Source organism: Rosa rugosa, chromosome 5 (genome assembly GCF_958449725.1).
Source record: "Rosa rugosa chromosome 5, drRosRugo1.1, whole genome shotgun sequence".
Lineage (NCBI taxonomy): Eukaryota > Viridiplantae > Streptophyta > Magnoliopsida > Rosales > Rosaceae > Rosa > Rosa rugosa.
In genome coordinates this window covers 5,714,301-5,727,310 of record NC_084824.1, presented here as the reverse complement: position 1 = coordinate 5,727,310, position 13,010 = coordinate 5,714,301, and the positions used below count along the sequence as shown (strand labels likewise).

Genomic DNA, 13,010 nt, shown 5'->3' with positions numbered 1-13,010 from the left:
AGACCACGGAACACGCTCTCCATTAGTTTTGAGGCGTTCACTTTATGGATTGAAACAATCCAAACGGAGGTGGTATAACCGTCTAAGTGAATATTTAATCAGGATGGGATATGTGAATAATAAACTATGCCCATGCGTGTTTATTAAGGAAACAAGTTCCTAGTTTAGAATTGTGGCGGTCTATGTCAATGACATGAATTTGATCGATACTCCTGAAGAGATCAAGGAAACCGCAAAGCACCTGAAGTTGGAATTTGAGATGAAAGGCCTTGGGAGAACAAATTATTGTCTCGACCTGGAGCCCGAGCACAGTGCAGATGAAATTTTGGTCCATCAACCAAATTACATCCAGAAGATGTTAAGATGCTTTAATGAAGATAAAAGCAAGCACACCCATGGTCGTCTGAAGTCTAGAGAGAACCGTATCATCCTGCAGATGATAACGAAGAGATATTGGTGTCAGAAGTCCCATATCTAAGTATAATAGACCATGGGTACTTGGCTCAATGCCCTAGACAGGACATCCCATTCGATGTGAACTTGTTAGCTAGATATAGCTCTGCGCCAACACGCCGCCACTGGAATGGCCTAAAAAGACATTTTTCGCTACCTTAGAGGTACGGCGGATATGAGCTTATTCTATCCCTACGCATCAAGGAATGGATCAAACCCCCTTGATCCTCAGAATGATGCTCGCCTTGTTGGATATGCTGATATAGACTATCTATCAGACCCGCACAAGGCACGTTCCCAAACTGGTTATGTCTTTACCATTGGGAATACTGCAATTTCTTGGAGGTCTACGAAATAGACACTTGTTGCTACCTCTTCGAATCATGCTGAGATACTAGCTCTTCAAGAAGCAGTATGTGAATGTACATGGCTAAGAGCCGTTACAAAGCATGTTCGAAGCACATGTGGACTGCATTCCACCACTGATGAACCAACCATTATCTACGAGGATAATGCTGCTTACATAGAGCAGATGAAGACGGGTTTCATCAAAGGAGACAACACCAAACATATTGCACCGAAGTTCTTCTTCAATCAGCAACAACAGGAGCATCAGAAGATTGAAGTCAAGCAGATTCGATCTGAAGATAATCGTGCAGACCTCTTTACCAAGTCACTACCAAAGTCTACATTCCAGAAGCATGTTCAAGGTATTGGTCTACGTAAACTATCTGAATTACCTAACATGTAATTTTCAGGGGGAGTCGAAATCAGGGGGAGTATCCCGAAGCATATACACTTGACCATCGTGTACTCTTTTCGTCCTTCGTCCAGGGTTATTTTGTCCCACTGGGTTTTGTTACCTGGCAAGGTTTTAACGAGGCACATCTTTAGAATGGTCACCCCACTTATACTACATCCTGAAGATGCTTTGATTTGACATATATGCATTTGCTCATCTTTTCCCTTCGACCACGGGTTTCTCCCACTGGGTTTACCGGGCAAGGTTTTGGTGTAGCAAATCTAAATGCATCCCTCTCGTAGACATACTACCTACTTATGATGCTAATAAGAAGACTCCACTTATCTCCGAAGCTGTGATATTACTACTCCACACTCATGCGCGTTGTGCTCTTTTTCTCCTTCGACCAAGGTTGTTTTTTTCCCACAGGGTTTTTATTACTTGGCAAGGTTTTTGATGAGACAACTTAGAAGCGCACAACCCATGCAACACTATTGACATGAAATATCCAAGGGGGAGTGTTGTAAATCATTATGGCTATATCATGTAAATAGATATAGGGTAAATCATTATGTTGTTATAGGCTTACCCTTTCCATGTTTTATGGATGACTTTAGGAATCCTTGTTTTATGGAGGACTTTAGGGGTCCTTGTTTTATGGAGGACTTTAGGCTACATGTTCCCTATCTTCCACTATATGTAGTCCATTTCTCATCCATGTTAGAAGAGAAAAACAGAAAATACTACACTCCCTCTCTGCATTAAAACTCTCTCTCTCTCTCTCTCTCAAGTTCTTAGAAGCAAAGCTCTCTCCATTTTCTGAAACACTTTCTATGTTAGTTTTACAACAAGAATCAAGATTTTCTTTGATTACTCTCTTCTTGTACACAGACCCAATAAAAAAGTAAGGCTCATACGAAGTCTCCCTCCGGTCACCCAGACCTTCCGGCGCCACCTCAGCGTATCTAGATCTAACCCTTCCCGCCGACGTCACCCATTTTTCCTTTGCTTAAAAAGATTCAAAGCGGTGATTTTTGTGTCGGAATTTATTTTCCGAGTACGAACTGGAAAGAAAGACAAGGGAAATCAAAAGCATAGACAATGATACTCGGACAAAGAAGGAGCCTCACAAAACCCCTGCAAAACCTCGTCCGCTTCCTCACAACCCACCCCAACCCGCCATCCCCGGTGAACCAGGCCCACCTCCTCCGCGTCTGCACCATCCTCTACCAGCAGCAGAACTCGCCCGAGTCACGTCTCCACTCCAATCTCAACTCCCTCAGCTTCAATCTCACCCACGAGTTCTTCCTCCAGGTCTGCAACAACTTCCCACTCTCATGGCGACCCGTCTATCTCTTCTACCAGTACACCCAGACCAATCCCAGTTTCACCCACACCGCCGTATCACTGAACAAAATGGTCGACGTCGTCGGAAAGTCCCGGAACATGGAGCTGTTCTGGGACTTGGTTAATGAGATGGGACGGCGCCGTTTGGTGAATGACAGGACTTTTGTTATTGGGTTGAGGACTCTGGCCAAGGCCAGAGAGTTGAACAAGTGTGTGGAGTTTTTTCATGTGATGAGTGGGTGTGGGATTGAGTGTAATGTGGAGACTTTGAACAAGGTGATCAAGAGTCTTTGTGGGTTGAAACTTGTTGAAGAGGCCAAGTTTGTGGTGTTTAAGTTGAAGGAGAGGATTAGGCCTGATGAGGTTACTTTTAAGTGTTTGATTCAAGGGTTTTGTGATGTGGGGGATTTGGTTGAGGCTTCCAAGATTTGGAATTTGATGGTGGATCAAGGGTTTGATCCTTGCGTTGGTGCTGTTGACAAGATGATGGAGACTCTTTTCAAGACGAATCGGGATGCTGAGGCGATGAAGCTGTTCCAGATGATGAGGTTGAAGAGGATGGAGGAGTTGGGGCTTTCGAGTTATAGGCTCGTGATTGAGTGGATGTGTAAGAAGGGGAAGGTGGAGAATGCACATGTGGTTTATGATGAAATGCGCAAGAGAGGGATCAAAGCAGATAACTTGACATGGGGGTCGCTGGTTTATGGTCTTTTGTCGAGAAGGAGAGTAAATGAAGCTTATGGGATTGTGGAAGGGATTGAGAAGCCGGATATCAGTGTGTACCATGGCTTGATGAAGGGGCTGTTGAGGTTAAAAAGGCCGGGGGAAGCGACACAAGTGTTTAGGGAGATGATCAAGAGGGGGTGTGAGCCTAACATGCACACATATGTCATGTTATTGCAAGGGCATTTGGGAAAGAGAGGGAGGAAGGGAAAGGATCCGCTTGTGAATTTCGACACCATTTTTGTTGGGGGTTTGGTTAAGGCAGGGAAGTCATTGGAAGCCACCAAGTATGTGGAGAGAGCGACTAAAAGAGGGCTTGAGGTGCCTAGATTTGATTATAACAAGTTTTTGCATTACTACTCGAACGAGGAAGGGGTGGCAATGTTTGAGGAGGTGGGGAAGAAATTAAGGAAGGCCGGAATGGTTGATTTGGCGGATATTTTCCAGAGATATGGGGAGAAAATGGCGACGAGAGATAGAAGAAGAGATAGAGTTGTCGAGCCATTAGTAGAGCGTTCATAACCTCATGTATTAGGCTAATAGGTTGTGGGATGTTTCTGAATGATATACTATTTCTCATGAAACTCGACTTCATGAAGTCTCATATATACTGTTTCTGAATGATATATTCTTGTGCATCAATCGTCATATACTATTTCTCATGAATTCTCAACTCGATCTCAACTATTTATTCTGGAATTAATTCAAAAGATTAAAACAAAATGACTTTCTTGTTTTCTTTCCTTTTTTTTCCTTATCTGTTAGCTTATTGAACTTGCACGAACTCAGTGCGTGCTCTGCGTATAATTTCACATAATTTGGGAATATTTTTGAAAAAGAGTAGAGTAAAATATGAGAACCTAGCTTGTAACCAAACAAAAATATGAAAATCTAGCTACAGAAAAAAAAGTGCAATATATCATTACAGCTTGAAAATGGAACTAGGAGCTAGCCGAGGCCCTTAAACGGTGGCGTAATCCAAAGTCCGCGTGGCTTTCGACCTTCTATAACTGCACAAGCGGTTCCGAACTCTACATCGAAAATTCTCATAACAAATTCTTTCGAACCTCCAGTGTAGTATATGGAATTTGGCTGGCACCCAGGAAACTTTGAAGCCGAAACAGAGACTGAATAATTTTTGCCAATGAACAAGGCCTCATCTCCTATGGTTTTTACCTCAACATGCTTCACCATGCAACCATCTGTATCGCTGAACACCACCTTGTATACCCTGAATCCCTCTTCGAAAAGTACATTGCCGTCAAATTGTGTGACTCCTATAGAACATCTTTGTACGTGCCATAGGTGTCCCTTGGTTGATTCCACAAGATAGGCCTGATCCAAATCTCTAATGCGAGTCATGAATGCCCGAACATCCAGTAATTCTGGAGGATGTGAAGAGTTGATAACACACATGTTAACATTGATTGACACAATCGTTCCATGAATTGATACCGCGTAGATTTGGCTTTTATAAAATATAACATCAGTAAGAGGGTGATGTAGTGAGTCTAGTCTGATGCAATTCCAATCTTCCTGCCCTCCTTTAAGGAAAGCCAAGTGTATCGAATTGTAGATTGCTATAACCATATAACTATTCGGATTCAAAGCAGGATCAGCAGATAGGATGACCTTTGAGACGTCCTCATTCAAATGAGGGAGATGAATGGGCGCCATTGCTTGTGCAAAAGGGTTCATGAGAGTTATGGCACGACTAATTTTGTCTACTATGGCCAACCAACCATGGCTAGAGCCAAAAAGCCTCTTATGTCTGTACGGAAGCTGAACATTTTTAATGTAGTTTTTTCTTTCGGAAACACTGTACATCATTTTTGAGGATCCGGCAGATATCATGAGCATAGGAAGCACCCTGTGCCAGCGCTGCGTTGTAAGATTATATTCTTTTGCAAGGGAATGCCATTCCTTGCAGACGAGAGCACGACGAACATGGTCAATGGGTTCCAACAACTTGTCCAGAATCAAAAAGAGAAGATCAGGCCATGCTGATAAGTAGCTACTAAAGGTAGCTGCTAAGCTGCAGCGTATTTATTCAATTTATTTCGTCTGGTCATGTCTCGCCAGTGTTGCTCTTAGATGAGGGACAAGAAAATAAGAAGTGTGTTGTAGTATATATGAAACATGTTGTATTGTTCATTGTATAAAATGTCTATGTCATGTATAAAGATAAGTATTTGAGTGAATAGCATAGGTATAGTGACTTGTGAGTCAAGCTTTATGCCAATGGGGAACAAGTGTGGCAATCATCATCACAAACCACAATGTGGAGCTGCAAATGGAGATGCCACAATGGAAGGCTACAAATGAAGATGCCATCAAGTTGTATCATTATTTACTTCAAATGTATCCCTATAAATACCTCCTATTGAATGAAATGAAAGACACTTGAATCTCTATTCCCTCTCTCTCTCTGTCAATTTTGCTTGTCCTTAAACACGTTATCAGCACGAAATTGCTCTAGAATTAGAATCGAAATTGAAAAGAGTAGAGGGAGTTCAAAATCCGATCGAAGTCATTTTTCCAAACCAACAGAAAACCTCCAAACCCTAGCTCATATCAAAGCCCTTGATCCAAGAAGCCCAGAACCGGTTTTAGAACCTCCAAAACCGGCCGGAAACCGCCTGAACCGGCCACCGGAAAAACTGAACCGCTGCCGGACCGCTGTCGAGTCCTGCCGAAGTGCTGCCGAGTCCTGCCGAGCCCCTGCCGAAGTGCTGCCGAGCAGCTGCCGAGACCTGCCGAGAACCCTGCACAGCCCCTGCACAGCAGCTGCCGAGATCTGCCGAGGCCCCTGCGCAGCACCTGCCGAAGCCCCTGCCGAGCACCTGCCGACAGCACCTGCCGAGTCCTGCCGAAGCCCCTGCGCAGCAGCTGCCGAGCACCTGCCGAGCACCTGCGCAGCAGCTGCCGAGCACCTGCCGAGGACCTGCGCAGCAGCTGCCGAGCACCTGCCGAGGACCTGCGCAGCAGCTGCCGAGCCATCTGCCGAGCAGCTGTCGACAGATCTGTCGAGTAACTTTCCGGCAACTCTCCGGCCACTTTCCGGCCACTTCTCCGGCAACTTTTCCGGCCACTCTCCGGACACTTTTCCGGCGACTTTTCGACAACTTTTCCGGCGACTTTTCCGGCCATTTTCCGGTGACTTTTCCGGCAACTTTTGGGCAACTTTTTCGGTCATTTCCGACAACACTATTTCAAGGTATTCTTTACTAAAAGTTCCCGCTTTTGAGTTTTTTATTTTTTATTTTTTTCCTCCTTTTTTCTTTTTGGGAACTTACAATTAAAAAGCGGAATTATAGAAATTCACGCTAAACGAACTAAGAGCGTTCGTAGTCAATGAACTAAGAGTGTTCATAATATTCGGACTAAGAGCGTCCGCAAGCATCGACTTATGACCCTATTAAACATCATTGTTTCGGTCTAATCCAAATATTCTTGGAAATTGATTTCTTGGTAGCATAGCTCGGAAATCTTATTGTTTTAGTTTTTCGTGGAAGTTTTAAACTCCGAAACTAATACATCTTTTTTCTTCTTATATTTCAAGGATGTCGAATGAACCTAGACTCGAATTTCAAATCCTTGACTCAACTGGTTCGGATTACCATAGTTGGAAAACTGACGTTGAGAACCATCTCACATCAAAAGGGATATTGCCCATAATCCAGGAACCAAACGCGGGCCTTGTGTTCCAACGAACACCCATAAAGCATGCACAAGCAATTATCTTGATGCGACGCCATATGGACAAAGCACTCAGATTAGAGTATATGTCCATCAAAGATGCAAGGGACCTATGGGTAGCGCTAGAAGAGCGCTTTGATAATATCCAAGATTCCCTCCTCCCTGACTTGAAGGTTCAATGGAACAATATACGCTTCTCCGACTTCAAGTCTGTTGCTGAATACAATTCAGAAGCTCTTCGGCTAAAAGCCATACTGAAGTTCTGTGGAAAACCTCTCACAGAAGAAGAGCTAATTGAGAAGACTCTCTCCACCTTCCCCGTCGCAGCAATTATACTATCAAAGCAATATCGCACTGAATTTAATGCTGGACGACTTACGAAGTTCAATGAGCTTATCAATATTTTGTCGGTGTTTGAGAAGCACGACAATATCCTTGTGAAGAATTATAATTCAAGGCCCGCAGGAACCAAAAGCGTTCATGAGGCAAATTATAATGCACCCAAGAAATGGCGCAAGGAGCGGTACCCTACTAATAAGGAGCATGTATACCCTAATAACAGGGGACATGACGGACGAATGGGTCCATACAACCGCCCCAATAAGGAAGGAAACCGCAACTTTGGAGCGGGCACACGTGGTGGCAATTCCACACGTGGGAAAAGAGAATATAACAACACCATGGGCCGTGGAGGTCGCATAATACGCCATGGTAGTAGCAGCAACAACCCTCCTAGGGAATATCCACAACGTGCACCTCAAATAAAGAAAGTCAACCACAATGACGTGTGTCATAGGTGTGGATCAATCGAGCATTGGTTTAAGCAATGCCAAGCAAGTACTCAACTAGCTGCACGCTACAAGGAGTACAGGGAAATGAGGGAGCAAGAAGCTCACCTTGCTGAAGAAGAAGATGGTGAAGATGTTATTCTCACCATAAAAGACTTCAAAGCTGAAAATGAAAAGCACGAGGATGCCGCAGACTTTGATTAAAATAGTCTTTTCTATTTTCCAATAAAACGGCAAATGTGCCTTAGTCAAATAACAATTGAATTGACTCTTTCTCATGTGGCTTACCCAATGAAGTATGATGTCTAGGCAAGTAATTGAGATCGGGGTACTTAAGCGAGCCTCGCTCCACCAACATCTCTCTACTTACCTGGTCATATTTTATTGGAATTACCAAACGGATTGAGCAATTACAATTTGTATAAAGTTTGATTTTATATTGGAATAAACTTTGGAAACTTTGATGTAATCATTGACTATTTTCCCTATTAATAAAGTATCGCATTATCAATGTCATTGACATGTGTTAATATTCCGAACTTTATTTTTTCAGTATGTCTTCGGGAGAATTGGAATGCCTTCTTGATAGTGGCACCACACATACTATATTACGACATAGGCAATTATTCTTATGGATGACGCCTAGTCAATCTTCAGTGACCACGATGGCAGGACCATCTCAATTGATTCATGGTCGTGGACCAGCTCAATTTCTATTGCCGAATGGCACAAATATTAATGTCGCCGAAGCTTTATATGCTCCAAGGGCTGGAAGAACCCTATTAAGTTTTAAAGATATAAGAGCCAATGATTTTCATGTGAAAACACATTGTGAGAATGGACAAGAGTTCCTTTACATCACCTCTAATAACTACGGAAATACACGAGTATTAGAGAAACTCATGTGTCGCTCTAGTGGATTGTACGCAACCACTATTAGAGTCATTGAATCCAACCATGTCATGAATGAAAATTTATGGGATTCCGACACATACAAACTTTGGCACGACCGTTTGGGACACCCAGGTCGAGATATGATGCTCCGTATATTAAAAACTTCACACGGACATCCATTCTTTAAAACAAAAGAAAGTACGAACCAAAGAAAGGTTCAAAGAATTACTTCTGAAGCATATCATTCGTTTTGCAAAGCTTGCTCTTTAGCAAAAGTAGGATCGAGACCATCCTATGCAAAAGACATTAAAGAAAACATACCATTCTTGCAAAGAATACAAGGTGATATCTGTGGACCTATACATCCAACTTGCGGACCATTTAGATATTTTATGGTGTTGGTTGATGCATCGACACGTTGGTCACATGTCATGCTCTTATCCACAAGAAATGCTGCATTTGCTAAACTCCTAGCACAAATCATTAAGTTAAGGGCTCACCACCCTGATCATCCTATTAAGTCAATTCGTCTTGACAATGCTGGGGAATTTACATCAAAAACTTTTGATGATTATTGCATGTCCATTGGGATCGAGGTTGAACATCCTGTCCCTCATGTACATACCCTAAATGGTCTCGCAGAAGCTGCCATTAAAAGACTTCAAATGATTGCTAGGGCATTGGTTATGCGCACCAATCTCCCTATTTCTGCTTGGGGCTATGCAATATTACACGCAGCTGTGCTTATTCGTCTAAGGCCCACTGCCACCCAACCTTTTTCTGCGTCCCAGATGGTAACTGGGTATGAGCCTAATATCTCACATTTACGCATATTTGGGTGTGCAGTCTATGTGCCAATTGCGCCACCACAGCGCACTAAAATGGGTCCTCAAAGACGATTAGGCCTTTATGTTGGCTATGACTCTCCAACCATAATCCGCTACATAGAACCCTTGACAGGTGATCTATTTACCGCTAGATTTGCGGATTGTCACTTTGATGAGACAGTCTTCCCGCCTTTAGGGGGAGACATGAACACTAATGTTCATCAAAAAGGACAGGAATTGTCGTGGTTTGTCCCCACTTTGTCCCATCTTGATCCCCGAACCGCACAATCTGAAAAAGAAGTGCAGAGAATTCTCGATCTTCAGAACGTAGCAGAATCGATGCCTGATGCGTTTTCTGATATCGCTAAAGTGACGAGATCACACATACCTGCTGCAAATATACCTGCAAGGATTGATGTCCCTAAAAGACATAATGCCATCTCAAAAATACATGAGAATGGCGCCAACGTTCCCTCTATGGGTGACACATTGGCTAGGCCCATGGCTCCTACCAGGAAGCGCGGGAGACCTATAGGTTCGATGGATTCTCGCCCAAGAAAGAAAGCGAGTTTGGCACAAAATAATCCATTAATCATAGATATGAATAATCCATCTCACGAGAATATTCGGATTATGGTTATGTCCAAGAGACATCATTGGGGGACGCTCCAATGTCAGAACCAACTCCAGAGAATAGAGAAATCTCCATAAATTACAATAGTGTACATGAGATGATGGATAGAAATTCTATGGCAATTGATGATGCGTTTGCATATCATGTTGAAAAAGGAATCATAGAATATGATGATATCGAGCCTCGCTCTGTTGAAGAATGTCAACGAAGAGAGGATTGGCCTAAATGGAAAAATGCGATCCAGACTGAATTGGATTCACTAACAAAGAGACAGGTATTTGGGTCTATAATGCTGACACCACCAAATATAAAGCCTGTTGGCCATAAATGGGTCTTTGTTAGAAAGCGTAATGAGAAAAATGAGGTGATGAGATATAAAGCCCGCCTTGTGGCACAAGGTTTCTCACAACGCCTGGAATCGACTACGAGGAGACATACTCTCCCGTAATGGACGTTATAACGTTCCGCTACCTTGTCAGTTTGGTAGTTTCCGAAAAACTTGACATGCAGCTTATGGATGTGGTTACAGCATATCTCTATGGGGATCTAGATTCAGAGATATATATGAAGGTTCCTGATGGACTTCAATTACCAAAATCAAGTGGCTCTAAACCACGGAGCGCGTTTTCAATAAAATTAAGACCCTCACTATATGGATTGAAACAATCCAGACGGATGTGGTATAACCGTCTAAGTGACTACTTGATTGGAAAGGGATATGTTAACAATGAAATATGCCCTTGCGTGTTCATTAAAAGAACAAGTTCCGGATTTGCAATTGTAGCAGTTTATGTCGATGACATGAACCTAATTGGAACTCTAGATGAGTTAAAAGAAACTGCTAAATATTTGGAATCCGAGTTTGAGATGAAAGATCTTGGGAAAACACGGTTTTGCCTCGGAATAGAGCTCGAGCACCGTAGTGATGGGATTATGATCCATCAGTCAGCATATACTCAAAAATTACTAAGGCGCTTTAATGAAGATAAAGCAAAGCCTGTAAGTACTCCATGATCGGCCGAAGTCTTGAGCCCACAAAGATCCGTTTCGTCCAAGGGATGAGGACGAAGAATTATTAGAGGCTGAAGTACCCTATCTAAGTGCGATAGGCGCATTATTGTATTTAGCTCAATGCACAAGACCGGATATCTCATTCGCAGTGAACTTGTTAGCTCGACATAGTTCTGCGCCAACACGCCGCCATTGGATTGGCATAAAGACAATCTTTCGATACTTAAAGGGTACGATTGATATGGGCTTGTTTTATCCCTACAAAGAGAAAAGAAAAGACGGAAGCATGAGATCAGACCCCATGAGGCAAAAAGCCACCTTCCGTAATGTAGACGCCGGCGACACCATCAATGGTGACCGACGTTCTCCTCCTCCCCTCCATCAAAATAAAAATAATATTTTGATGGGATTTGCTGATGCGGGGTATCTCTCTGACCCCCATAAAGGTCGCTCCCAAACAGGTTATGTCTTTACCATGGGAAGCACGGCGATATCTTGGAGATCTACAAAACAGACCCTTGTCGCTACTTCCTCAAATCATGCAGAGATTATTGCTCTACATGAAGCTGTGCGTGAATGCATATGGCTAAGGTCTATAAATAGACACATTCGAGGAACTTGTGGTTTGAAGTTTACCACAGATAAACCTACATGCATTTACGAAGATAATGCAGCTTGTATTGAGCAAATGAAATTAGGTTTCATCAAGGGTGACAATACTAAACATATATCACCGAAATTCTTCTACAATCAGCAACAGCAAACACTTCTAAACATTGAAGTAAATCAAATCCGATCAGAGGATAATGTAGCGGACTTATTTACTAAGTCGCTACCAAAAACCCCTTTCGAGAAGCATGTGAAGAGCATCGGATTAAGAAGGTTATCCGAACTCCCATGATCTTCAGGGGGAGAATAAATCCGGGGGAGTATCTAGAAACATACTCCACACTTAATGCGCGTTGCACTCTTTTTCTCCTTCGACCAAGGTTGTTTTTTCCCACAGGGTTTTATTACTTGGCAAGGTTTTTAACGAGGCAATTTCGAAGCGCACGGCTTAGACAAATACTATCGACATGAAATATCCAAGGGGGAGTGTTGTAGTATATATGAAACATGTTGTATTGTTCATTGTATAAAATGTCTATGTCATGTATAAAGATAAGTATTTGAGTGAATAGCATAGGTATAGTGACTTGTGAGTCAAGCTTTATGCCAATGGGGAACAAGTGTGGCAATCATCATCACAAACCACAATGTGGAGCTGCAAATGGAGATGCCACAATGGAAGGCTACAAATGAAGATGCCATCAAGTTGTATCATTATTTACTTCAAATGTATCCCTATAAATACCTCCTATTGAATGAAATGAAAGACACTTGAATCTCTATTCCCTCCTCTCTCTCTCTGTCAATTTTGCTTGTCCTTAAACAATTCGGTTCTTGTTACAAAAATAAGTTGAACAGTAATTTGGGAACAAACAAGGGGAAACTAGCATAGCTGTTGAGGGTGTGAAAGGCCAAGTTTGGTGTTTGGTCACTTTGGTGTTTGGATTTCTCCTCGCAAGGATTTTTTTTGTTTGATTGCTTGTAATCGAAAATAAGAACGAGTTAGAATCCATTTGAGTTTTTGATAACCACTTCTTCTCGTAGAGTTTATTTTCCGGTAAAATCTTAAGAAGAGTGTTAAAGGATCTATGGAACATCTAAGACAAAAATATACAATTCTAAAGTAGATGAGATTCTTATGATGGAATTGTCACTAACAACAATAAGAGCCACTTAAACGCGAATAGTTATTTAGTCAAGTTCTTATGCAACAAAGGAAAATTAATCTCAATTTAGTCAATTTTTAGTGGTCACCGGCCAGCTTTACGAACTTAAATACTTAA

At 42.4% G+C, this 13,010-nt stretch overlaps 2 protein-coding genes across 2 annotated transcripts; one reads left to right on the top strand and one right to left on the bottom strand.

Annotated features, from left to right (window-relative positions):
* Window positions 1-2,056: 2,056 nt before the first annotated feature.
* Window positions 2,057-3,911, top strand: LOC133712812 (putative pentatricopeptide repeat-containing protein At1g26500). The gene has a single exon (XM_062138920.1). It carries the CDS (start codon window positions 2,297-2,299, stop codon window positions 3,785-3,787), a length of 1,491 nt encoding a protein of 496 aa, XP_061994904.1. The 5' UTR covers window positions 2,057-2,296; the 3' UTR covers window positions 3,788-3,911.
* A 302-nt stretch (window positions 3,912-4,213) lies between these two features.
* Window positions 4,214-5,095, bottom strand: LOC133711097 (F-box protein At2g26160-like). The gene has a single exon (XM_062137266.1). It carries the CDS (start codon window positions 5,093-5,095, stop codon window positions 4,214-4,216), a length of 882 nt encoding a protein of 293 aa, XP_061993250.1.
* Window positions 5,096-13,010: the final 7,915 nt, after the last annotated feature.